The sequence below is a fragment of the Bacillus rossius genome, chromosome 3 (assembly GCF_032445375.1).
Source record: "Bacillus rossius redtenbacheri isolate Brsri chromosome 3, Brsri_v3, whole genome shotgun sequence".
Classification (NCBI taxonomy): domain Eukaryota; kingdom Metazoa; phylum Arthropoda; class Insecta; order Phasmatodea; family Bacillidae; genus Bacillus; species Bacillus rossius.
In genome coordinates, this window is record NC_086332.1 from 78,646,076 (window position 1) to 78,673,297 (window position 27,222).

Here is a 27,222-nt window from a genome sequence, read left to right on the forward strand (position 1 = left end):
TAGAGAAAGTATGAGCGATGACATCTTGGCTGAACTACAACACAAAACCCGGACTTAGAAATTAATTTTAATGACAAATTTTTAAAAAAAGCTTTGATATTACTGGAAGATAAATGTTTAGCAATATCTAACCAAACGCTAATACAATTGGGAGTTCAATCGCCTGAACAAAGTAATTTGGATGCTATGAACAGTGAATTTTTCAAAGAAACAAGTTATAATATCAATGAATTGGAGCTTTATATTCAAAACAACAAACCCTTATTAGTTCAGTTAAAAACAGGCATATGATATAATAATGGATTATTATAAAAAACAACAAGGTGGCATAATATTTCTAGATGCACCTGGCAGTACAGGGAAAACATTTTTGATAATTTTAATTCTAGATGAAATCCGTGCAAACAAAGAAATTGTTTTTGCCCTGGCATCATCGGGAATAGCGGCTACGCTTAAGGATGGTGGACGAACAGCACATTCCGAATATAAATTACCTTTAAATGTAGCTGATGAGTTTCCGGTATGTGACATTACAAAATCATCAGCACGTGGAAAAATATTATAACAGTGCAGGCTATCATATGAGACAGCACAATGGCTCATCGAAAATTTTTTAGAAGCACTGAATAGAACACTTCAAGACTTACGCGGTAACACAAATTCGATGGGAGGTGTCTTGTTAATACTATCAGGAGATTTTCGTCAAACACTATGTGTCAAAGCCGGCTCATGAAATTAACGCTTGCTTAAAAAAAGTTGTTAGTATGGGAACACATTAAAATAGTCAAATTAACAACAAATATGAGAGCTCAGATTTCAGGAAATGAAAGGGCACAAGAATTTTCTAAAAAACTTTTGCAAATAAGAGAAAGTACTTATCCAATAGACGAAAATACAGGTCGAATAGTATTGACTAATGAATTGTGTAATATTGTTGAAACACCTGAACAACTCATAAATGAAGTAGGTATACCTGAATATCGTCGAAAATTATACAAATTCAGAATGGTTATGCGAGCAAGTTATTCTAGCAAAGAAGAATGATATTGTCAACGACATCAACAGGACTATCCAGGAAATGATTCCAGAGGAAGAAAAAATATACATGTCAATTGATACAATGACTGATGAAGATGAAAGCGTCAATTTTCCTACTGAATTTTTTAAATTTATTAAATATTCCAGGAATGCCATTACATTGCCTTAAATTGAAAGTAGTCTCACCAGCTATTTTATTACGGAATCTGAAATCACCGAAACTGTGTATTGGTACAAGACTGATTCAAACAGCTACAGAATAACATCATTGAAGACAAAATGACTGGTAAAGAAGAAGGGCAGATAGTATTTATACCAAGAATACAGCTAATATCATGTGTATTGCCCTTCAGTTTTTAACGATTACAATTCCCAGTCAAGTTGGCTTACAGCATGACTATTAACAAAGCACACGGCCAAACAATCCAATAATATGGCGTTAACTTAACGGAACCCTGCTTTCACATGGACAATTGTACGTCGCATGCTCACGAGTTTGATCACCTCGAATATTTACAGTCCAAACAAACTATAAATAAAGTGTATAAGCAAGTATTGTGAAGAGAAATAATGTAACTTAAATTTTAAAAAATGTAAATATTGTTTTTTATCGCATAATCGCCGCACACGCGTAATCGTCGCAACCATATTTTAGGCTGTCAAAATTGGGATAAAAAAAACTTATCGCGTAAACGTTGCATGATGTTTTTGGTCCCGCTAGTAGATGCCGAGCGCTTTGTGTAGGTATCTTTTCCGTATAAAACGATGTATTTTAAAGTAGAAATCTAATATTTATTCTGTCATTACCACTTACTTAATATATTAACGGAAAAATACAAAGTTGTTCGACGTGTAAATTTTCTTATAAAGATGTTTTTAAACGTTATTTCCTTTACCTGATAGTCTGTGTCGCCACGGTGTAGGTACAATCTAAAATTTGTTTCGGTCATTACCACTTATTTATTTAATTAACGTAAATACAAAGTTGTCTGACATATAAATTTTCTTTCAAAGACGTTTTTAAACCGTATTTCCTTTATCTGATTGTCTGCGTTGCCGCAGCGTACCGATTATAAAAATGTAACCAGCGCATCGTTCATGTTTGGTTATGTTGCTTCCCGTACAGAGCGCGCGCACGTAGTCGAATATCAATATCTCGCCGAATGGATGCCAAACGCGCTCTCTGTCAGGTGGCGAGTTAACTACATTTGATAGCCCGCATTCTTTCGTGGCAAGTGTGTACTACGACACGTTAGTTCACGTCAGATTCTAGTGACTTGCGTTCGCGTTAGAGTTTTGGTTTTTCTATTTAAAGTTGAAGAAAGGTTTTTGTTTAAGGAATTATTAATATAGATTCTTTGGCGTGCTCTTGTATACTCCACCTTTTTTTTAATAAACGTACATTCCATGAATGGGTTTTGTTTTTATGAATAACTTTACCAAACAAAAAATTTTTTTTCCGCATAATCATCGCACCCCTACTTTTAAAAATTGATTTTAGAATAAAATGTGCGACGATTATACGAGAAAACACGGTACATATTATAGATATAAAAATGTAAATATGTGTATATACACAATAAAGGATAAATATTTCATTTGAATAAGTTTTTTTTAAATTTATAATTATTTTAATTAACTAATTAGTTAATTGTAATTTTTTGCTTTATATACACCGTATATTTAATGGTAAATAGATCTCTACGCTCTACCTATCCAAGATAGGAATTTGTAGTATCTAAGTTAAAAAATGGTGTCTATCAACTCCTCATGCTATTAAACATACGATGTATTCTACCCGGGCAACGCCGGGTTTCACTGCTAGTTTAAATTATAAAATGTATGATACAATGAGATTTATTGATAAATTACTACATAGATACAAAAAGGGATTTTAAGGGTGAATTCAAGGCACTATTAACCCTTTGGTTGGTGAGGTAAAAATTAATTTTTGTGTATCCTCTAGAGGGAAGTTTCCAAAAAAAAATTTTTTTACTAAATTTTTATTTCTTACAGAAATCTTAAGATTCTTTACAAAACTACAAAATCTTATATATTTTTTGCAAAAACAATTATTAACATTAGTTTTAAGAACCTTCAAAACATTTTAAAACTGACATTTTAAATTACATTTTTAAAAAAAAATACATATAATAATAACATATACACATTGTACACACCGATCAGATATTTAAAAAAAATAATCAATATTTCGGTGATCAAATGTACTTTTAATATTTTGAATAAATATTTTGATATTTTAATAAAAATTTAAAATCTTTACATACACAGTTTCTTACAGTGCAATCCATTTTGACTCGAAAAAAGAATGTCTATGAAAGATTTTTATTTCAAGTTTTAGGATGAAATTATTTCGGTACTTACAATATTATACAAATATAATAAACAAAATCTGTTAACAAATTTAAAAGTGTTTTATTGTGTGGAATGTGGTGAAGCATGGATGTACGCAGAATCCTACATCACATTCTGCACACATCCACCTTGTTTCTTTTCGCCTTGGTTTTGTCTTTGTGCTGTGCTTGCACACGTTACACTGCCTTTGTGGTTTGGCCTTCGCTGCTGTTGATGGCACTGGAGTTGGGAAGTGTCGAGCAGTTAGCCGCAATGGTGTTGGTGTGATGACAGCTGAGCGCTGCCCACCTTTTGAAGGCTTGCGCGTAGGACAAAACTCTTGCAGTAGTTGTCGAACCAAATTGAGTCTGAACTGCACCAGCCTAATTTTCTTGTTATGTCTGATATTGTACATAATACAGGCATTCAAAATTATTATGTCTAATATATGGAAAAAACAATTTTTTGTACCATTTTATTGTCTTCCTAGTACTATCAACAAAACTTATCTGCATGTCAGCCTTATCCACTAACCCCATGTTTCGATTGTAGTCAACCACGGACCGAGGCTTCATTATGCTTTCACCCGATGTTCGATCTTTTTTGTCGATTTCGACAAACACGTGATTATGAACAGTAGTAAGCATGCAATCCTCCCTTTTGTCATGCCACTTTTCAGCTAGAATGTTTTCTGTGTGTGAGACTGCACACTGACCTTTTTTTTACTTTTTGTGGAATTATCGGCATTTCTTTCCTGTTTGGGCGCACTGTTCCGCAAGCACCCGTCTGATGTTCAAAAAGAAATCCGAACAGTTTTGGGCTTGTGTACCAATTATCTGTAAACAAAATGTGACCTTTGTCTAGGTAGGGCTCCAAAAGTGTAATGACGATAGAACCTGAAATGCCAAGATCGCTGATTTTGACAATGTTGGTTTCACTGCCAGTGTAAACAATAAAATCAACATTATACCCTGTCTCACAGTCACACAAGACGAACAACTTAACACCAAATCTGTGCCGCTTGGATGGAATGTATTGCTTGAAGACCAAACGACCCATCCACACCATAATGCTCTCGTCAATACATAAATTTTGATGCGGCTTGAACAATGTCTTGAATTTCATTTTGGTAGTTTCCAAAATAGTATTAATTTTGTACAGACGATCTCCGTGTGGCTGACTGTTGCTATCAGAAAAATGTAATAGACGAAGTAAGAGCAAAAAAACGATCCTGTGAAAATATTTTTCCAAAATTAGGAGTAGACAGAATTGGGTCAGTGGACCAATAATCATTTATATGGTTTTTAGCTGTGTGGGGCATGAGTATAACTACAGCTAAAAATGTATAAAATTCTGAAACATTAGATTTCACCCATTGTTTGAGTTTTGATTTTTCTTTGACTTCAAATCTTTCTGTTATGTATGAATGGTAGGTACTTATCCGATTCATCAACTATGTGCTGGACCAAATCTTGATCAAACAATATTTTGAATACATCCAATTCACTGAAATTTTCCGGCAAATTAAATTCATCTGTGAGCCCCGAAAAAGAATTGTCAAAATTTAATGTCCTTGGTTGGAAATTTTCATTGTTTTCCCAATGGAAAGAGTTTTCTGTATTAGTTGGAACATCTATGCTCACCTCTGTTCCTGTAGTTGCATTCATGGCACCTAGACTGGAAACTGCATCACTGTCAGTGTCTATGTCACTTACACTTTCATCACTTCCTGATTCCCAGTTAGCGATAATTTCTTGTAATTCTTTTTCAGAAAGTATTTTTCTTTTGCGAGATGTGGCCATTATTACAAAAAATTTTTAAAAAATCACATACGAATAACAGTCATAAAAACATTCGGTAAAACAGTAGCACTATATTTCTACTTCTACGAATTTATGGCCAATAGATAAACCCCGGGACTGAACATCGTTTGCACGAACAAGCCACTTGTATATCTTAGTAATTCAAATTCAATGACACAAGCATAGCGATGGAGTACATATCAGACTGAAAAATAATTGCAATAGAAAAGTGGTCTATACCTCCGCGAAAATATTGTGTTGTAAAGTTCTGAAAATGATAGCTATAGGCTATCCATCTTAGTAAGCTCCCAGTGGAAAAAATTTTGTACTTGCTGCTCAAACAATTCCTTCATCCATACGATTACTAGAATAGTATATTGTATAGAAAACAGAAATGTGATTCATAATATTTACAAACTTTATTTTAAATCCCTTTCTTTTTTCGCACAGATTTCTGGCTATTATGAAGAGCCTATAGTTCAGTATCTGTGACCGCGAAAATAAAAGCACTCTCAAATAAATACACCCCTGTTCACGTTACCGGGAGATAATAGCAGATAAAAGATTGACTCTGCAATTCTATAGGTGTGCGACTGTTACTATCGTTCAAAAACCCCACATATAAGGACTTGACTACGCCGATATCTGACGCATTGTGTTTCACCACCTTGTAAAATACGCAAGAACTTTAAAAATCACTGGGAATCATTTTGTAAACTGTACAAGAGAATGTAGGACATTACAAAACATTATACTGCTGCCAAAACGTAAAATTATGGTCATACTATTAAATTAAAGTTAAAAACGTACATTTACGTTCATACTCTCTAATACCATTAAAAATATGCCCGTACATGTACGTTCATACTAGCCAAAGGGTTAAGAATCAAATTTGAGATTCCAATTTTAAAAAAAATGGGAAATGATAATCGGTTATAACATATGTAACAGTGAGACAAAATAATTAAAATGTTTTGAACAAAAAGGTTTGGTTCCAAACTCAAAACAAGAGGTTGAATTACATAACTATTTACATTCTGTATCACAGATCTAGGCGATACCAGCAAATTATGATTTAAAACCCTTTGTTTTGTAGTGGTATTTCTATGATACCACTTTGAAAGATGTCACTATTCGCAATGTTTCAGTGGTATTGCCAAAATACCTCGCGTGAGTAAGCCTTGTGCTGCTATCTGGTGATCCTAACAAGAACAAGCAACATTGGCTGCTTTAATTTTTCCTTCCGCCACGTCTGCTAGAAGTTACACAATAAATTCTAATTAATTTTAATATATTTCTGTGTGCCTCAAAGGGTTAAAACCTGATATATTGTTACGAACGTGAGCAAGGCCACGTCACGCGCAGGTGCAGAGCTAGCTGGGCTGCATCACATGCCGCCGCAACATGAGATGTGCCGTGCGCACCTGGGTCGCAGCTTCCTCTCCCTCCAGCCCTACACTCTGCGCGGTGCTGATAGCTAGACATCTGACACCTCCAGCTGGCAGCCGCCGACACGTGTTTCGAGAGATTTCTGCCGTCGGGTCGGCGTGGAACGACGCGACAGGCCCCAGCCGCGCTCGGGAGTTCTGGAAGGCGCCTGGGCCCAGATGCCAGCCTCGAGGGAAGTTCAGTGGAGAGAGAGTAAGAGTTCAGGCGATAGTGCCGCAGGTGTGGCAGAGTGGCGAAGTCCTTGGATGAAGGTTCCAGGGCAGAGAGTTTAGTTCCGGGCGATAGTGTCGCAGGCGCGGCAAAGTCCCGAGCAAAGTTGTGAGCGAGGCGTTGAGCGGATGCTCGGCGAAGGCAAGTGCGGCGGCGGCGGAGTGCGGCGACGGAGTCCCGCGGCGGAGACCCACGAGGGGTGCTGCGGCGAGAGTTGTGCCAGAGGTGCAGCCCAGTGAGGTGTGTGGATTGTAAGAAACGAGTGACTGGGGAAGACACATTTTCTAAAGTGAAAATGATTATTTGCTATTTTAGAAGATTATTTGTAAGTGACATAAGTAGTGGCCATCAATAAAACTGTGTGTGCAATAAAATCTTTAATTTGGCTATCCGTTACAAACCCGCGGTAATCGTAACAATATTAAATCTCAAGATATGAGATTATTGATTGTAATGAGCTGTGAAACGTGAGATGGTACAAATGAAATAACTGGAGAAAAAAAAATTTAATGACAATGATTGTCATATTTACCAACAGAAATTTTGGGTTCGACCCTGTTAAGAATAAACCTTAATGACCTTGGTGCGAGGTGAGTACTCCCACCTTTAAACCACCATGGCCCAAGGCTGCCTAGCTCAAAGAAATTTTAAACATAAAACTTCTCACTGCAACACTCACATTTTATCTTCAGTTTTATCCATGCCATATGCAAGAGCAGCAGCTGTTGGCTCGTTGATCACCCTCAAGACGTTCAGACCGGCGATCTGACCTGCGTCTTTGGTTGCCTGAAATGCACAGTAACCACTTTGTAGCAACCAAGGCTCTTACCTCCCCATTTTTTAAACATTTTTAAAAAAAATGGTTTGTTTATCTGGTCAGAGATTAATCTTGGTTAGGTATTCTGGTAAAATGTAAATAATGACTGATTTAATACTAAAGGATTCATAATTTTTTCAATTTTTTCAATATTTTAGGCTTATATTTTACTTCATGTTTATAATAATTTCTGGTGAATTGCTATTTTTTTCTTGCCGGTTGGTTATGTTTTCAGTCATCAGTAATTGTGTTTTACCACGAGTCGTAAGTAACCACAGGATTTTAATATCAATAATAACTAAATAACCTCATCAGTTGTTTTGGTACCATTTATGAGTAAATTGTTTTAGAATCAGCAAACTTTCTTTGTGAATAATCTAGACAGTGTTTTTCACTGTTCCCAAGATGGCCACCATTGTGCATAGTAAATTTTCAGGGGAAGATAAAAAAAATTTAATCCAGTAAATGTTTTGAGAGACCTTATTTCATTCAAAGATCACTTATAGTAACAGTATTTTAAAGAACTTATACAGTATTTTTCGGAGCAACAAGTTTTTTTTTTATTAGTGTGTAGGTAAACGTCGGACCAAGTAAAGCTAGCCAGAGGTCTGAACTGTTACAACTTAGCTCATTCCTGCCCCACCGAAGAGTGAAAGAACTACTGCATTATGATGCATGCGTGTTCACAGTAAGGGAATACACAGTGTTCAAAACAAACATTCAATGCAGCTACTGGAAGGAAATTTTTAAATAAAACTGTTCCTGTATGAAACATAATAATTGAGATTGTTAGTATTTTATTCATGACAACACCACCATACTGAATTAATGTCAAGTATGACACTCCATAAAATTTAAAAAAATGCAATGAAGCAAACACTTCCTTTCTGAACTAAACTTAGGTATAAGAATAAGAGAATAACCTATGGCAGAAGACACTAATTCAATAAAAGCTATCCTCATTTTGATACTGCTAACTTTTTTGTGTGTTCACATAAGTACATATGTGTGGGTGTGTGCATAAGTTTACATACATACATGTTCACTTATGTGTATTCTTATCTGAACATGTGTGCACATAAATACAAATGTTTGTAAACCTCATCTAAGAACAGTTAAACGTAATTTGTACAGTCTTACCTGGGACCAAAGTCAATCTGGACAATGGAAAATATGGATAATCTGGATAATGTGGCTAATAAGCAAAAAATATAAATCCTTAAATAAGAAACCTTACCTTTTGTTACGATAAAAACTAAGTAAAGGTAACAAAAATAGATAATTTACATGACCATTTTAAAATCATAAACAACCTTTTTTTCTGAGTATATTACTCTGTTGAACGTCATCAGATAAAAATTAAGGAATCGGAATCGGATTCGAAGAATCGACCCTTTAATTTAAGAATAGAAAATGGAATCGGAATCGGTATATTTTAGGAATCGGCCCAACACTACTTTTAATTAGGTTCTTGCTAATGTAGTTAAAAAATTGTATGCAAACATTAAATAAAATTTCCTCTAATCTGATCCGTATTATCTGGAGAACCGAATTAACGAGGGCCAGATAAACAAGGTTTTACTGTATACAGATGTAAAAACTAGCCAAGTTATGTAAAAGGATAACATTTACCATTTTTCAAGTGCATAATTTCTATAGGGGGGGAGGATACATACTTGGAAGCAGGTACCTACCCCAACTGAATATAATCAAAAATTTTAATCTTTATTCTAGTGCAGGCTTATACCTGTCGTTGTGAATCGTTGAAATATGCTGGGACCGTGACCACTGCATTTTTGACTGGTGTGCTGAGGTAGCTCTCTGCTGTTTCCTTCATTTTAATCAACACAAATGCTCCAATCTGGCTAGGAGAATACATCTTGCCATCTGAACCCTGCACCCATGCATCGCCATTGGATGCTTTCACTATCTTGTATGATACAGTTTGCCTGGGAAGAAATTAAACACAAAATTAAAGTTACAAAATACTACAAATCTGAAACTAAACTAGAAAAAAAAACACTGAACAATCAAAATCCAATCAGACAAGGATATACGTACCATACCTACTGATAATACATCTTCTGTAATTTCAAAAAGATATATTTTTGTATAAAGTATATTATTACACTGTGTCTAGCAGATTGAGCTAACAACATTTCTGAACAATTTCTGCACATTCTTGTACACTTCTAAAAAAATTCCCATACAAAAATTTTGCACTTTGGTCAGTTAACAGAAATTGAACTGTAGTGATTTCCAAGTTTAAACCATTTTATTTTTAACTTGCAAAGATATGGAAAAGATTTACCAAATCCACATATATATGCATACATACCTGTGACTATTTTAAATGAAAGCTTTTGATTGAAAACCTGTCAGTGGTAACAAAAATTTACTACTCCCGTTAAAATTTAATTACAGTACTAACATACAGTGTAAACTCCATTTAACGCCACTCGTTTTAACGACAAACTCCATAAAATGTTGAAATTACTTGACTGGTTGGTTTACCTTGTTATCCATACAATGACACACTATGTAGCATCACACCCACTCTAAATAATGACAACAATATGTCATTATTAGAGGCACGATTATATGGTAATGCGCGATAAAACGAAATAACACCGAAAATCGCTTGAAAACACGAAATAAAACGAAATTGTGCGAAATCCTCGATATGTCACGAAATTTCGTCTATCCTGATTAATACGTTTTTCTTTCCATTCTGTAATGACAATTCACTATCTTCAGCACAATCAAATATTTCTGACAGTAACTAGCAGCCATATATATTATATGCGACGGTGATTCATTATAGATATTAAAATGAAGTCTCGGAATTAACGTAATATTTTCTTTAAACTGTAATCTTGTGTACCATAATAATTTAAGATGTTGATAACTTTGATACAATGGCCGCCGTTCACTTTCTGTAAATACAAAAATAACAAACGTCTAAAATATGTTTTTCTAAGATTACGTTTTTAATCATTAAAATATTACACACTAAAGCGCATTGCTTTTACTGTTTATTTAAAATAAAGTACGTAGGGTACAAAAATAAAATTAACCCTGCTTAACGTAACAATTGTAAATAATAAATAGTACACATTTATGTCGGTATTAATTTTCACGTACGTATGTTGGTATTCGGTATGCGTTTGTATTCGCATCTATTCTCCATTGTTTTGATCTTTCCAGCACGGCAAGTTTTTGCGTATTAAGAGGTTAAATTCTTCCTATGTGATTAAAAATTTTTGACAATGCCTAAAACGAAGGTTTCTGCCAGTAACCGATCAAAAGAATTTTCCAGCGAAGGATTTTATTTCAGTGATAAAATTTTAATGTGCAAATTCTGTAACTGTAGGCTAGACTACGAGAGACGCGATACGCTTGTGAAACATGTCGCGAGTGAGAAACATAAGCGTTTGAGGCAAAACTCATCTGTTAAACGACATCCTTGTCTAAGAGTCTTTAATGCCATTAATTTGCTGTTTAACCCAAGAAATGTGAGTAGGGTTAGCATAGAAGATGTAAACCTACAGAAGTCTCTGCATAACTTGCCTTCTGTTTCCCATCTTCTCATTGATACATTCATACATGGCTATGTTGCTTTCAAAAAAATAATTGAGGATGAACTTTCAATGCCAGAAACAAGCCAAATTGATGTTGCAAAGGTACTTTGCTCCCTTAAAGGACTCTACAGTGAATTTGCTCAAGCCAGTTTAAGGGCAATCTGGTTCCCAACATCAAATGTTGATGCAGAACGTTCATTTTCCAGGTACTCACTGGTAGTTAGTGACAGAAGACAACATCTCACGCCAGAAAATGCGGAAAATTTAACTATGATAGCATTTCAATAAAACTGTCTTAATAGTAACTTTGGAAGTGCTTAATTGTGTAATTTTGTAGTGTATGTGATTGTAATTAAGTCGTTAAATTTTTAGTAGTTATTTAAAAGTTTGAATTTATGAATTTGCAAATGAACTTAATTATCAATGAATTTGCAAATGAACTTAATTGTAATTAGATCATGAGGTTTTAGTGTTTATTAATATTTGTTTTAATAAATTTGCATGTCGTACAGAAAAGAAGAAAATCTTGCCGTGGGTATTTTGAGCAAAAAAATAAAACCATATAAAACCGAAATCTTTATTTCTTTACACCGAAATTTGTCTTAAAATAACACCACAAAATCTTGACTAGTCATTATTAAGCAATAAACAGTACTTTTTAAGTTGTCGAAATTAATAAGAACTGCAGCTGTGTACGTTCTTTTGTTTGTTATTTCGTTGCTTTATTGTCTAGCACGTACATAAGATTTTAAGAATTTGTTATTTTGTTTGTTGTGATTACCTTGGACGTGTTTACCTCAACTGCTAGACTGTCGTTAGGTTGTTATGCATTGTCTACACGTTATATTCTTATTTGCTTAAAAAATTTCAGTGGCAAGTAAGAGAAAATCTTTGTGTATTGACAAAAAAGTATAATTAATACGTGCAATAGAGGCAGGAGAAAAGATAAGTGATGTTGGAGAAACCTAAATACAAAAATTTGGATCAAGCTATGTATCATGGTTTCACAGACAGCACCAGTATAATATGTCAGTCTCGGGGCCGATCGTGAAAGCTAAGGCAGAGAAGTTTTCTAAAGAACTTGACTTAACGGCTTTCAAAGCATCAGAAGGATGGCTCGGAAAGTTCCAGCAATGTCACCATATTAACTATGGTAAATTTAATGGAGAAGCACAAAGTGTTGATGCAAATGTTACTCATGACTGGATTAATAGTGTGTGGCCAAAATTTGAAGAAAAGTATGCTCCACATGACATTTTTAATGCTGATTAAGCTGAATTTTCTTTAAGTTGGCCCCCGATAAAACTTTTAAATTTAAAGGAGAAAAATGATTGGTAGGAAAACTCTCCAAAGAGCATATCACATTGCTTCTCTGCTAACATGAATGGCACATGAAATTTAAAGGAGAAAAGTGAGTGGAAGGAAAACTCTCCAAAGAGCATATCACAGTGCTTCTCTGCTAACCTGAATGGCACAGAAAAAATAAAGCTGGTGGTAATAGGCAAATCAAAAAATCAGCTGTGTTCTAAGTACATTAAACAGTTGCCAGTCATCTATACAGCTAATAAATCAGCCTGGATAAGAAGTCAACTTTTTGAAGAAGTGCGAAGGTAGAATGCAGAATTAAAGGGACAAAAAATCTTGCTTCTTATTGACAACTGCCCTGCTCACCCTCTTATGTCTAACCTTCAAAACATAGAGTTGGCATTTTTTCCACCAAATATGACTAGTGTTTTTACAACCAATAGATCAAAAAACTATTAAAAAGTCTCAAGGGTCACTACAGAAAGAACTATTGATGGAGCTGGTCAAATCTGAGGGTAAAACATATATTTATATGTTACATGCAGCAACAACTATACAGAACTCTTTCTGTCATGCTGGACTTTGTACCAGTTCTGAAGAAACAGGACCAGAGTTTGAAAGTGACGATGACCTTACATTAACTGAGTGGGTTTAACAGTTCAACAGTTCAACATGCCACAAAATTTCACTGAAAATTTACAAACCCACATAGAAGTAGATGACAGCCTGGCTACAACAGCTTCACTTACAGATGAAGAAATTCTGGATTTGGTGAGAAAAACTAAGGAACAACAAGGGGATGAAGAAGATGAAACGGATGATCCTGAGCCTCCACCAAGCATTATACAAGCACTCGATGCAGCGAACTTACTAGAAAAATAGTTTTTGTATAACCAAATTGATCCCACAGAATTCCAAGATATGAATAAAATACATAATATACAATACAATTGAAATACTGGAACAGTAAAAAATGCCAGACGAAGATAACAGACTATATGCAATAACCATTGTTATTTGTATCAATATTAATGCTTTCTGTTTGTAAATTTTATACTTTATTAGTAAAGACATATTATAATAGTAAAATAATATTGATTTTTCTTCTTTCCATTTAATGACAACTCTCAGTAACGCCATAAAATGTGAGTCCCTTAAGTGTCACAATATAGAGTTTACACTGCATGCCTAAATAAATTTTAAATACATTTAAATAAAATACATATCAGAATATAATTTTAAGATTGACAATACTTAAATTAAAATACAATGTAAAAAAGCTCACTATCCATATTATTTACATAACAGGGCTTGGAATTAATATAATGTTATTCATTTAGGGCAAGTAAATTCTAATAAATTTAATAAAGTATAAACTTAACATTTTCTATTATTAGAAAGATTATTTACCTGTTAACTAATCTCATACAGATATGCACTAAATATGTGTGTGCCATGATTTGCCACTAGCACATCATGGTAAGCACAAGTAAACACGGCCTGAAAGATTCTGGTTTTCCTCACCAGAGCTGCTGCTGGCATGCGGGATGGCAAAATATTAACATTGCATGAAAACTCGGGCGTCTGAGATAAAGAGCAAAATATTGTTTGTTGATAAGTCACATTAATTGGTGCATTCTATTTAATGGTACATTAGTACCATTGCAATTGTGCGTGCACAGATATAAAAATTCACATAAATAAAAAAAGTTCCACTTCAAATCATGCCGTAATTCAGTGGTGGCGTTACTTTAAAACTGCACATACTGAACAGTGTTACTTCAAGAGGGCTGGTGTAAAAGAAATCAATAAGTAACAATGATGATACTCATGTTTAACCCCTGCTTCAACACCCACGCCACATAAAAGAATACATCCTTCAGAAAAACATGATCAACTACCAAGCACTGATTAGGTAAATAACAGAGTGAATGACTTGAGAAGACCAGAGAGGAATAACAGAGCGAAATAAAATAAACTTAACGCCAACAAACTCTTATCTTCTTTCCTTTAACTTCCCTGGCCCAAAAAGTACAGACCGACTGCTTTAAAGGCTAATAATTATCAGTACATAGTCGGACTTCTGATAAAGCATGACATAATTCTTATTGGGCCCTTCCAAGGCTTCAGAATTACTGATAAAGATTTAAATGTGAAAATACATTGGAAAACCACAACAGGGAAAAAAAATATTTTTCAATCCTAAGCTAAAATCCTATTCAATTCCTGTTTTTTCCTCTGCTTGTGAAACTAATACACAATTGCTGAATTTCCCGGTTAATAGACACCCTGTATTACTTTAATCTCTACCAGTTTTAAGAAAAGAATGATGGAAAAGGATTATCTCAATTCGTGATGAAATGGTAATTATATTTATTTTATTTGTTTTATTTACTTAAACATTACTCATGCTTTCTCAATCATTAACTTTGTAGATAAGTTTTATTATTTTATAATTTTTGACCCTTTGATTTTGCTTCTGTTTCCATTTCTTGAGCATGCATTCAACTGTAACAAGGCAAGAAATTAATTATAATACTCACATGTCCTTCTTCACTTCAGGATCCGTAAACTTCCTCCCTATGAGACGTTTGGTTGCGTAAAATGTATTTGCAGAATTAGTAACAGCCTGCCGTTTTGCAGGCATTCCAACCAACCTCTCGCCATCTGCACAAACAAATCAATTTCATATATAGCCAAATATACAACACTGAAACACTCCATTTGTACATGCAAAAGCAGTATTAACAAAATTATTCCAGAAAAACTTCTCTTAGACTGCAGCATTCAGTGTATTTGTAATGCATAATTCTGCAATTATTAGTGTTCACCATTATAAACTAAGCACAATGTTGGTTGGCAACACTGCACAACATTTACTTTGTTACCAACTGCTGCACTAACAAAACCTACCCAAATTAAAACTGAGTTCTATTTTAAATTAAGTCAAGATTTTTTGTAAAAGGCCAACCTAGTCAGGAGTGTGTTTTTGTTAGTAAGGCTAGATGATAATGTCGACGCTCGCTGGTTCTTCTAGTACGGTATCCCCTTTATGCCAAAGGCTCTGAACTGGAACGTAGTTGTCTTGCATAGGATAACATTAGATGGTGGAGAAATGAAGCTAAAGATATATAAACAAGTCCCTTGAGTGTTTTCAAAAATATGTAACAAACATTTTGTGTCTAAATTATTCTGAAAACAAATCTTTTAGCCTTTTCATTCTTATAAAAATAAAGTTTAAAAACTAAATATGAAAATAGGACTACTTATATGCCCTCAGTGATTTCTTAAATGCATTTCGTAAACACACCATTGGGATATCTTGAGCAAGTTTTAAATTGTGTGGTTTCTTCTGAAGCACTGCACAACGTGTGTGCCCAGATGGACGAGCTCTTAAGTAAAAACAGGACTTAATATTAAAATATTTTGGCACAAGAAAAGGGGCGTTGAGTGGTACAGTTACCTCAAATCTCAAGAATTACTGAATCTGCAGAATGTATACAAAATAATGAGTATCAGGATATTCAGTGTAGACACCTTACAACATTTTAAAAACATACTTAAACACACACTAACTAACCTTTTGTAAAAGCAACAACCGAAGGTGTAGTTCGGGAGCCTTCTGCATTCTCTATAACTTTTGCCTGCTTGCCTTCCATGACGGCAACGCAAGAGTTGGTCGTACCAAGGTCGATGCCGATGACTGCACCCTTGACTCCTTCAGACCTGCACCAAACACCACGGCATTTAACCGCACGCTGTTGCTTCTGCAAACTACGCAACCGAGCACTAGACAACTGCCAAAAAATACTTACTTGTAACGTGCCTGATGACAATTTTGGTGTCCCAAACACACTGCAGGAAACCCATTCTGGAATGAAAAAGAAATTAAAAAATTAATTAAAGTTACTAATAACCTAATACAACACTGGTGCTCCCAGTTAATACTGTGCAGCTTAACCAAAGTATTTGTCCATAACCAATAAGGCAAGCAGTTTCAGTGCTATCACACCTGCTGGATCTACAGCAGAATATTGCATCATGTGCACTCACAAAAATATTTTTATGTGTTAAACCACAACCAAATCAATAAAAATAAATTTATAGAAAAATAACAATGAATTAGAGCTTAACATCTTATTGGCATTGGAGTCATTATAGACAACGGGTGACAAGAAGAAAATGTAGCATTGATGGAATAAATGGATTGTGTGGGTTGGGGGTACAGGTAGCATCCTAAAAACAACACACTACTGGGTCATGGTAAATATGCCACGTTTCACACTTGCAATAAATATGGTTGACCCTTCCAAGAAAACTGAACCCAAATAATCCTTAGTGTGTCTAGTCCAACAACTCAGCCACTGTGACTGCTTCAATGAACGAGTCTTGTGTGTTTTTAAAAGTAAATATTTTTATCAACAGTTAAAATATAAACTATAAAACTATCCTGCCCCCCTCCCCCCCGCAAGTTTCTCCCTTTCTTTTACCTATCAATTTTTCTAATTATTAAAATCATGATTAAAACCTCTTAACCATATTTATCTTCATTGTTTAATCTAGGATGAAAGAATTACTAAGACATTGGGGTCAACTTTATGGAAAAAGTAATTAAACATGACATATGATGCAAACCAGATATATCATGCAGCCAAAGATACAGGCTAACGAATTAATACAAAATATTTTGTCAAAAATGACATACACAATATAAAATTATGCATTCTGAATATTTGAATACAAGTGCATGCCCATGCCTACTAATATAAGCAGTTTTCAATTATTTCTTAAAAGTTTTCTTTTAGTCAATAAAACATTTCTTAAACTAACAAATTTTTCACTAACTGTTTCAAATTCCACTTTTAAAAGAAAATTTTATGGTGAGTTATCCTGCCTGTCATCACTTCTTTGATGGCAATGGAAGATAAGACATTTTAAATAATTTGTTAATTTAGAACCTACTCTAAATTATTATTTGATGTTGCCTAAATGGTTTCAATGAATTTTAATCCTTTCAATACAAAATACACACAACTGCCCTGCTGCACATGTATTGAAATGAAATGTAACTTCCAAACAAAAATAAAATGGTTTCCAGCAAAATAATTTAAATTTAAAAACTACGTACAGTTCTATATTTGACATGGGAAGCTTACATTATATGTTAAGATAATAATGTAAAACATAAGATATTGCTGCATATACATATTTTTGCTGTTTGAATCAATATTAAATTGAAGCATGCTGATGTTGGCCACAAGCCTGGTAGCAAGCAGTCCATCCTTCAGCTTTCTCCCGAGCTGTACCATGTTCCTTGGTAAAACATACTCTTTTCTAAATAATTCCATTCTCTGAACTTTTTATGACCAGCGAGGTTGTTTATCCCCCTTCCGTTCTTCTTCTCTCTGTAATACAGTTTCCAGTGTAATCTTTCTTGTATCTAGATTTACCATTTTCTACCCCTGTGACACAGCTTACCCCGGCCTACCACTCCACTGATAATGATAAACAACCTCTCTATTACTATCTACTTTTTAGCATCTCCCACCCTATTTCCTTCATTTTCTCCGACAGGCTAAATTATGCTATCGCTTTTCATCCTATCTCCATTTTCCTTCACATCCCATTCACCCACCTAGCTCCTCTCGAACAATGCTGTACGTATTCAGATCCCACATTGCTGCAGCATGGGACTTACCACTGTGAGTACACCTTCCTACTCCGGTCAGCACTCCTCAGGTCTGTCTGTTGTTCTTCACTGTTTTCCCCACCAACTCCCCCAACTCCAGGTTTCCTTGGAGAACTATCCCAAAGCCCTTGTGACTTTTGACCTCTCCCATTTATTCTCCCATCCAGCGATAGGTCACCTAACATTAACTCACTTCTTCTTTGAAAACCTAACAACTTTCGTCTTGTCCACATTTATCATATTATTCCTTTCCACCCGATCTCATCTATTCAATACTTCCTACAAGCCTCCCACCTTTGCTTTTCTGTATACCAAACAGTCATCCACAAAAAAGATGGATGTCCCATTTCTGTCTAATCCCAAAACATCGACATGATGGTAAACAGCAGTGGGTGCATTACAATGACCTGCGACACACAAAGCTCTCTACACATCCCGGGTACCAGGTCGCCATGACAACTAACTTTTCCTTGCTGGAAACTAAAATCTTCCAAGATTCCAAGATATAAATAAACATTGGTTTTTTTTAAACATCAGCCAATTCTGTTACAAAATCTTGTTGGAACATAAATTAATGTGTCCAAGAAACTAGGAAGGCAATGAAATCAAAATAAGTTAACTATAATTACTATAATTGTACCATGTGGCCATATAGGTACCATTTAGAATGTTTACCACATGGTTATTTATTTAATATGCTAATATAGTACCAGTTTTTAATGAAAAATATACTTTGAAAGCCCCTGGCAATTTATTTTAGGACGTTTTTCAATATACTGATGATTCTGAGCTAATGCATGTTGATTTTTGCTAATATTAGCTTGTACACCAATCCATCACTTAGCATCTTCAAATTGCATGAATTCATTTAGCAATATGTTAATTTTACTGTCCCAGTCTCGAATAGCATATCTGTATATTCGCCCGACAAAAAAAAAAGTCAGGCATGACATAACACAGTATGCTTCAGCTCGGTAAACAACATATGTGCAGTGTCATACAGTTTGTTATACCAGGGGGGAAGAGATAGACACGCAGGTCTGACAACACTATAAGCTGTTGTACAAACATCAGCTATGAAAAGTTCAGTTGTGGCTATGGAGTGTAAAGGAACAAATGTTTTTATGTCCGCGTGTATGCCGCCGGGCCATGATGAACTTCAGTCTAGCCAGTGGCAGTGAACTGATTGCACAAACACAAGCAAAATCTGCCCATTCGTTTGCCAGTAACTGCATGTGCACAAGCACCTGCAGTTGGAATCATAGTGGAATGATGGCATCCATGAGCGTAATGCAGTGTTAAAGTATTTGAGACAAAACTAGAAGTATTATGGCCTGCAGAATGTCATGAAGGCCACACATTTAATGTTGGTCGCACTTTTGTTTTAAGCAAGTTAACTGTGCACACAATCGTAATAAATAAGGACTCTAACAAAAGTTTATATAAGTCTGATGCAGTTGGTTGTATTAGCAGGAACATATTTGACATTACATACTGTAACTAAAAAGTAAGATGATTCAAATGGAAAAGGTTGTTAAATGAATGGTGCAATGGAAAAAAACCAAGGGCCTGACACGACTGGTGTGAACCAAGCGGTGATATGTGAATAAGAACTTTAATTTTTGAAATATTAAAATGTAAATATTTAGACAGTAATATCTGTTTCACGGCCAGTAAGGGATAGTTTGGAAAGTTCGTGGAAAGGTACGCGACATGAGTTGAAGTTCACACCCCGACAGGCAAGCCAACCAGCCGATTGACAATAAGTATATAACCACTTATCTCCCGTTACACAGTGTCATATTTGTCATACGAAGAATTTGATAGTAGGTTTATAAAGATAAATGGTGTGAAATATATATAGTTGAGTGTTATTCTACAAATTATTATTATTATTATGTAAAGAATATTTCCCTACACATTTTGGAACAAATTAAGTTAGCCTTGCTAATTTTTGGAAACGAATTCTTCAGAATACACGATACTGAATAACACAAAGATTTTTAGGAATGCATTAGTCGTGCTAAGTGAGGGATTGGTTTATAATGTACTAAGTGATTCATGAAGGTTAGTACATGTAGTTAAAAAAATATTTTAACATGTTATTATGTTCCAAAAAATACAATAATATATATTGATAGTAGCTTACAAAAATGGTAAAAACTTAAACAGAAATAAATTCATGCTTTTGTAACTGAATAAATAATTTATTATACTTGTCTTATAATTTTTGCTAGGATTACATTTATTTATTGAAAAAATTCAATGTTAATGGCTAATAACATTTATAGTCCAACTTACTCTAGTAAACCATATAGGCAATTGAAATATGAAATGTCGCACTGTGAGCTTGCAACTTTTATGTACTTCTATTGCCCATATGGTATACTTGAATTTGGATGGGTTCAATGTTTGAATCATTTACCAACCAAAAATTTAATTTTTTTTAGATTAATAAATATTGAAATAAAAGGATAGACTAAAATTAGTATTTTTTTTTACATCCCATTCGTATCACGCAAATTTATGGCAATTTACTTTATGATTCTACCTTTTTTCTCATAGTTACAATGGGTATGTATCCTAGGTGCATTTATTCTACCTTATAAAAAGTTAAAAATTGTTTTGTTCAATTATTTATTAATACCAGACAAATAAAGTGTGAAAATGAATGTACAAGTTATAAAGGCAATATTTACACTTTATAGAAAGTAAATATTTAATTTCCTGTAATATTTATTTAGTTTCTTGATATTTCATTTCTTATGTTTATTTGGACTCTATGATCAACCCAGACTGTAAATTTCTTTCGTTATCGTTTGTCTATGTATTACTCTATGTTTATTTTTAAATATTGTCAAAATTAGTATAGCAGTAGTATTTTCAATTAACGATTAATTTAAAAATGAACACGTCAGAAATGGTTAGTAATTTTATTGTCTTTTGTTTAAAAAACAAACCAAAGAAAATTGTTTATTAGTGACGGAAAAAAATTCTTTTAGAACGAATAGAGACTTGATCAAGACAGCAGCTAAAACGCAACGCATTTTGAAATTGATATATAATTTAATACATTTATTCGAAGATTGGAAAAAAACCGCTACTGCAAATATTAGTTGAGTTTGTATGAAATCGTAGTAAATCCGTATTCAAGAGACCGCCAAATTCATTTGATATTCTATGACTACTATGAAGATTGAATACCATTTGTAATACGAAGAAAGAAGTATCCTGTCGAAATGAGAAGTCACAGTTCGAGCCCGGGAAGGATGAACGTCGCGCAGTCCAGTCCTGTCGCAGCACATATTAGGAAGAACGGAGGTGTTACAGCCGCACGCTAGAGGACGGAGAAGCAACACAACTACCGCTGTCATTGACGTGTTGAACCAAGGAGTCTCCGAGAGCCTACACGTCTCGTGGGTATCCTGCATCAAGGTTTAGTTCCTTACCCCCCCATCAACTGAAGACTCGCTGTATAGAAGTCCCTGAACTAATTTCAGTTTAAGCGAAACGAACATTGTTTTGACCGATCTAGACTCTGTAATATTATAATGAATATCCTCTGTAAAGAAAACATTCTTAACTTGTTCATTTTTAGATTTAGAATCAACTCCCAGAATCGCAATCCGATCATGATAGAATGACTCAGTACAGATGGAATTTGGTAGTGTAATAATGTGTTATAATCATTTGCTGACAAGTACTGCTTGAACGTATCAGTGGTCCACGCTCTACAGGACTGATTTTAGTTAAGAATTGATAACTTACTAATTTTACCTTATATTTTAATGGGTGACTTTAATTGTACGAAATACTTTAAATTACACTTAAATATTTAACATTTGATAGTGAAAACAACTCACCCAAGTGTTAATAGAATTGTTGGATGCTTGAAGTTGATAGTCATATCAAATTCTATCTGTAGCTTAGAATAAGGTAGTTTAAGGTAAATCTTCATGTTAAGTGTTGTTTTATATATATGTCAAAGTGTATTTTCACCATCATAACACGCACTACACATGAATATAGACAGTTCATTGGGATTTTGATTACACTTTATTCCAAGGTATAAAGTTACAATATTATTATTTAACGTACCTTTGAAACACCTTACATTGACTTTTACACTCAAGTATCGTAACACAATTCGGTAAATATGTAGTTGAGCGGGATTTGCGAAAAAAAAATATGTTAAAAATCCGAAAATACTTTTATTATATGCTCTTTACCTTCCTCTTTTCATTAAAAGCGGCAGAGATAAGAAATTCCAAATACTTTAGGAGATATTGAATTTTTAAATTTCAACATTGTAGTTCAGCGGTATTTGCAAAAAAAATGTTAAAAATCCGAAAATACCTTTATTATATGCTCTTCAAATTCCTCTTTTCATTAAAAGCGGTGGAGATAAGAAATTCCAAATACTTTAGGAGATATTGCCGTTCTTATTTTGCTATACAAGACCTGTGTAATCGTTCGACCGACGCAATTTTTTTTATTGCCATGTGTTTGTGAATGCCTTACTAATGAAAATGGTCAATTAGGTCAGGTCAGTTACATTATAAATACTTTGAATCTAAGCGTACATTAAAAATAATATGAATTAATTTCAATGGTTCTTTAGTTTTAAAGTATTTATAATGTAACTGACCTGACCTAACAAACCGGGACAAAGGATGAACAGTAACACCTCACGTAAAATTTTTTTGTTACTTATTACTTGCACAACAATAGAAACCAAATAACAAATAAGACTTTAAAATTAGAAACGTTAAAAACTCGCCTAAGTTGGAGGCGGTAATTAAACACTGTTTTAAACAATAAATTAACTAAATAATCACGTATTGGTTCATTTGAATTCTGGCCTATCACGAACAATCACGTGACATCATTATCCAATAAAAAAAAATTGATATTCGTAAACAAGAAACAATGGACCACGCCACATGAATGCACTGGTATTATGATGAAATTTAAAAATTCGATATCTCCTAAAGTATTTGGAATTTCTTATCTCTGCCGCTTTTAATGAAAAGAGGAAGTTGAATAGCATATAATAAAGGTATTTTCGGATTTTTAACTTTTTTTTCCACAAATACTGCTGAACTACATATGATGATATTTAAAAATTCGATATCTCCTAAAGTATTTGAAATTTCTTACCTCCGCCGCTTTTAATGAAAAGAGGACGTTGAAGAGCATATAATAAAGGTATTTTCGGATTTTTAACATTTTTTTTTTCACAAATCCCGCTCAACTACATATTTACCCACAATTCTTGATACTGAGAGAGTTCGGCTAGATTTGAGGAAATTATTAAATAAATTAGATAATTTCATTTTTGACACTAGCTGGCTCCACAAAGTCTTTAAATTTCTTAAATGATTTACAATTTTTTCAATTAAATAATTTTGTTTCAGCGACAAAATTTGCTGTGGTTGTAAAACTTCAATCAATTAAAGCATCCATGCTTTCATGTTCTAACTTAAATACTTTCTTCATTATTTAGAATTAAAATGTTTTTCAGCCCCAAATTCAAAGACATACACCAGCCTTGGAGAGTACCATAAGTTGTATAGATGTTTTCAACAAATGTAGTGATAAAACTGCATCCAAAATTTGTCAGTCAAATTCAGACTCACTCTGTATATGTATATGAATGATTAATAAGTGAAGATATGCACTTTATATAAGTTTATAACTCAGTCTAAACTCTAAAGTATAACCAATGCAATATGACAAAACATCAAAGAATCAAAATTGTAGATCTTTGCTAACTATATAGACATGCTAAGTTTGAAAACTAAAGATTTACATTAAGTGTGAAAAATTTCTGATACATATTAAGATATTAACTTTATAAGATATAAATATAATGTTTTCACACCTGTAGGACAACAATTTTGAGATAAATATTTGCATAATAAATGGCCAAAGGCGGTAAATTTGATGGTTACAACTGCAATATAAGTATGGGAAAACATAAAATAATGTGTGAACATTTGCACTAAATCTAAGTTTCAACTCAACATAATGTTTTTAAACCAATGGAGACACGACAAAACAGCATGGGACTAAAATTCTAGATATTTTCAATGTGAATAAACTGACAGAGTTTAAAGACTGCAACTGTCCGGTAGCCTAAGTGTAGAAAATGATTGCAATGTTACATTGTGGAGGGGGCGGGCTAAATTTTCCCTTGATCTAAAAATGTGGCAGTGTTCATTTGAGGTGTAACCAATGGAGATATGACAAAAGTTACAGGAACAAAATTGTAGACCTTGCCACATCCAAAACAATAGTGTTAGTATTTTCATAGGTCAAACAGTTTGACCTCCAAAGAAATGTTGTCACTTAAAGGTTAATAAAAATTTCAGATTTATTTTCAGAAGTTAAAAAGTAAAACTTTACCATTTTTTTGCGATTTTACCATTAGCTTCCAGCTCCTCTGTAAGTGGGTTAGAATTTGAATAGTTGAGTGAATGAATGAGTATTGCAAGTGAGTTGTATACAGGATTTGATAACCTATAAAACATTTTCAAAATGATGATACTTTAAAAAGTATAATATACGTTTGCTTGCAAACTTCACTTTCAGTTCGAAAATCCTTGTGATATAATTTCCAGGGGGACATGTACATAAAATTATAAACTTCAAGCAAATTCAGACACAGCTTAAGTTGAATACAACAAATTTTCTTGTGCTTTAAAGTTAAAATTATTGCAACATCAATAAAGGACAGCCATTTGCACAAAAAAATAGTCACTTATTTGAACTATGGCAGAATTTATAAATTAAACAAGAAATGCAAGATGCAAAAAATCAACACATGCATTGGCAAAATTTCAATTTCTTGCACTTCCAATTGTGTTTCAGCCTTCCACATTGAAAGCTAAGTAAACCTAAAACTTTTACAGATACACATAACATTTGCATACAAGACCAAATTGTTTTATACTAAATACATTACAATTTTATTCAAACTTTCGCATGGTGAAATATTTCAATCAAATTATTGACAGTTTCATAATTATTTTTTCATGATAAGAATGAATGATCCTAACAAGCCCAGAGAAACAGTTTGTTACTAGTGTTAGAATTTAAAGTTATAGTGTTGGTGAAATCTAGCAACTTTCGTACTTAATAAATGACAGTCATTTTCCTGCGCTTAGGCCCGTTCCACAATGACACGGAAACGAAGACGGATTTCACGGAACAGAGCTTCTACAATAGCACGCAAACGGAGACGGACCTACTCAGCAGTGCTGAAGACTTCCGTTTACGTTACTCCGTTAGACCAATAGGAGCACGTTATTTATTCACTGCAGTTGTCAAGCTACAGTTGCGCGGTCATGTTAATTAAGATATTAGTTTTGACTAATGTTGGTTTCCGTATTTCTCAACTACTTTTTTTTTTATGCGTAAACAAAAAAACAAGATTTGTTTTGAAATTTGAATTGTGCACGTGGGTTTCATCATGACGAATTTTGATGAACTTTTAATTCTCATGGTTAAAGATATACCTGCTATATATGACAAGACGGAGAAGGACTACTTTACTACCGCCACAACGCAAATAAAAAAAAAATAACAAATCGACTTACATTACCAAGTTAACAACCATACATTTCGATTTAACAGGTAGTTCACTTGACACTCATAGTTTTCAGTTACGTCACGCTCGCTCTTTCTTATTGGCCAAGATTTCTTACGGGTCCGTGTATTGTAGAACGAGAAAAATACGGACGGAACGGAACAATACTCCGTTTTCGTCTCCGTTTCCGTCTGTTCCGTTTCCGTGTCATTGTGGAATAGGCCTTATTGTATGTTAAGACTTTGCGTATCTTGTGTAGTTTATAAACCCAGCCTTCGTTATTGTGATTGCATCACTCCGATTTCCAACAGACCACGTGATTCCAAAATAGATAACCTAACTGTAAATTCAAATGTAATGCTACGATTAAATAATCAAACTAAAATCATAACTACAATCATAACTTAATAACATTTGAAAAACGTTTTAATAAATTAGAAATACCGGAATTTAAAATTAAGAAGCACTTAAAGCAAAATGCCGGCTTCTTGTTTAACAAGGATTTATGTACGATTACTTTGAGAAGAAACTTTAACAATTAAACAAAATAAAATATAAAATAACGTATAACAGTATTTCATTAAATAACATTGAGTATCACATTTGATTAGATTTACCTTCCGTAAGAAAGTGCTGAACTGTTGTTTCGAACATATATCACTTGTTAAACACGTGTAATCAAAAGTCTTGCGACTAATTAACTTCGTGACAGACCACATTATTGAAATATACAATTTCACAGTACAAATCACAATTTCTTCACGACTTCAAACCAAAAAATATATTCCTCCTGCAGCGAAGCTTACGCAATTTCCATTTGTTAGCTGAAGGTTCAACTATCTTCCGTTTTACAGTCAAAGAAAACACTACTACGTTCTAGAATATTTATCTGTTTGTGAAGGACAAAAATAATCAAAAACATAATTTAAATAAATTTCAGTGATAATAGTTAGAGTTTTAAACCATACAAACAATCTTACAAAAAAAGGGTATATGTATGAAGTTTTCCAAATAAATGAAACTTTAAAAAATATCAGTTAAAAACAAATATTCTATTGACATTTCATTTTAATATTCTCCATTATGTAAGTAATTTAGTTTAAAGAAAAAATATAATTAAAATTCATTTCTAGTAGACTTCACACATCACAATATGGTAAACAAAAGTACTCTAAACATGTGCAGATAAACTTTGTGACAAAAAGGTGACACCTACTGCCTTCCTGCACTTGCGATTAGAGCGAAAATGATGGGCACTAGTTGGCTGATAGGGTGCTCATACATCACTAACGAAGCTATGAGACTCTGGGTACTCTGGGAGTGATGTCAATACATAGTGTGCAGGCAGTAGCATGTTTGGGTAAATACAATTACCCCGGGGTATG

At 33.9% G+C, this 27,222-nt stretch overlaps 1 protein-coding gene across 1 annotated transcript in view; it reads right to left on the bottom strand.

Annotated features, from left to right (window-relative positions):
- LOC134530944 (heat shock 70 kDa protein cognate 5) overlaps nucleotides 1–26,815 on the bottom strand; it is a 77,256-nt gene extending 50,441 nt beyond the window's left edge. The window contains exons 1-6 of the mRNA XM_063366279.1: nucleotides 26,455–26,815; nucleotides 16,373–16,428; nucleotides 16,138–16,283; nucleotides 15,101–15,224; nucleotides 9,419–9,620; nucleotides 7,534–7,640 (exon numbers count right to left, since the gene is read on the bottom strand). Of these exons, the coding sequence (XP_063222349.1) occupies nucleotides 7,534–7,640; nucleotides 9,419–9,620; nucleotides 15,101–15,224; nucleotides 16,138–16,283; nucleotides 16,373–16,428; nucleotides 26,455–26,556 (737 nt within the window). The 5' untranslated portion in view covers nucleotides 26,557–26,815. The remainder of the gene's footprint in view (nucleotides 1–7,533; nucleotides 7,641–9,418; nucleotides 9,621–15,100; nucleotides 15,225–16,137; nucleotides 16,284–16,372; nucleotides 16,429–26,454) is intronic.
- Between the last annotated feature and the right edge of the window lie 407 nt (nucleotides 26,816–27,222).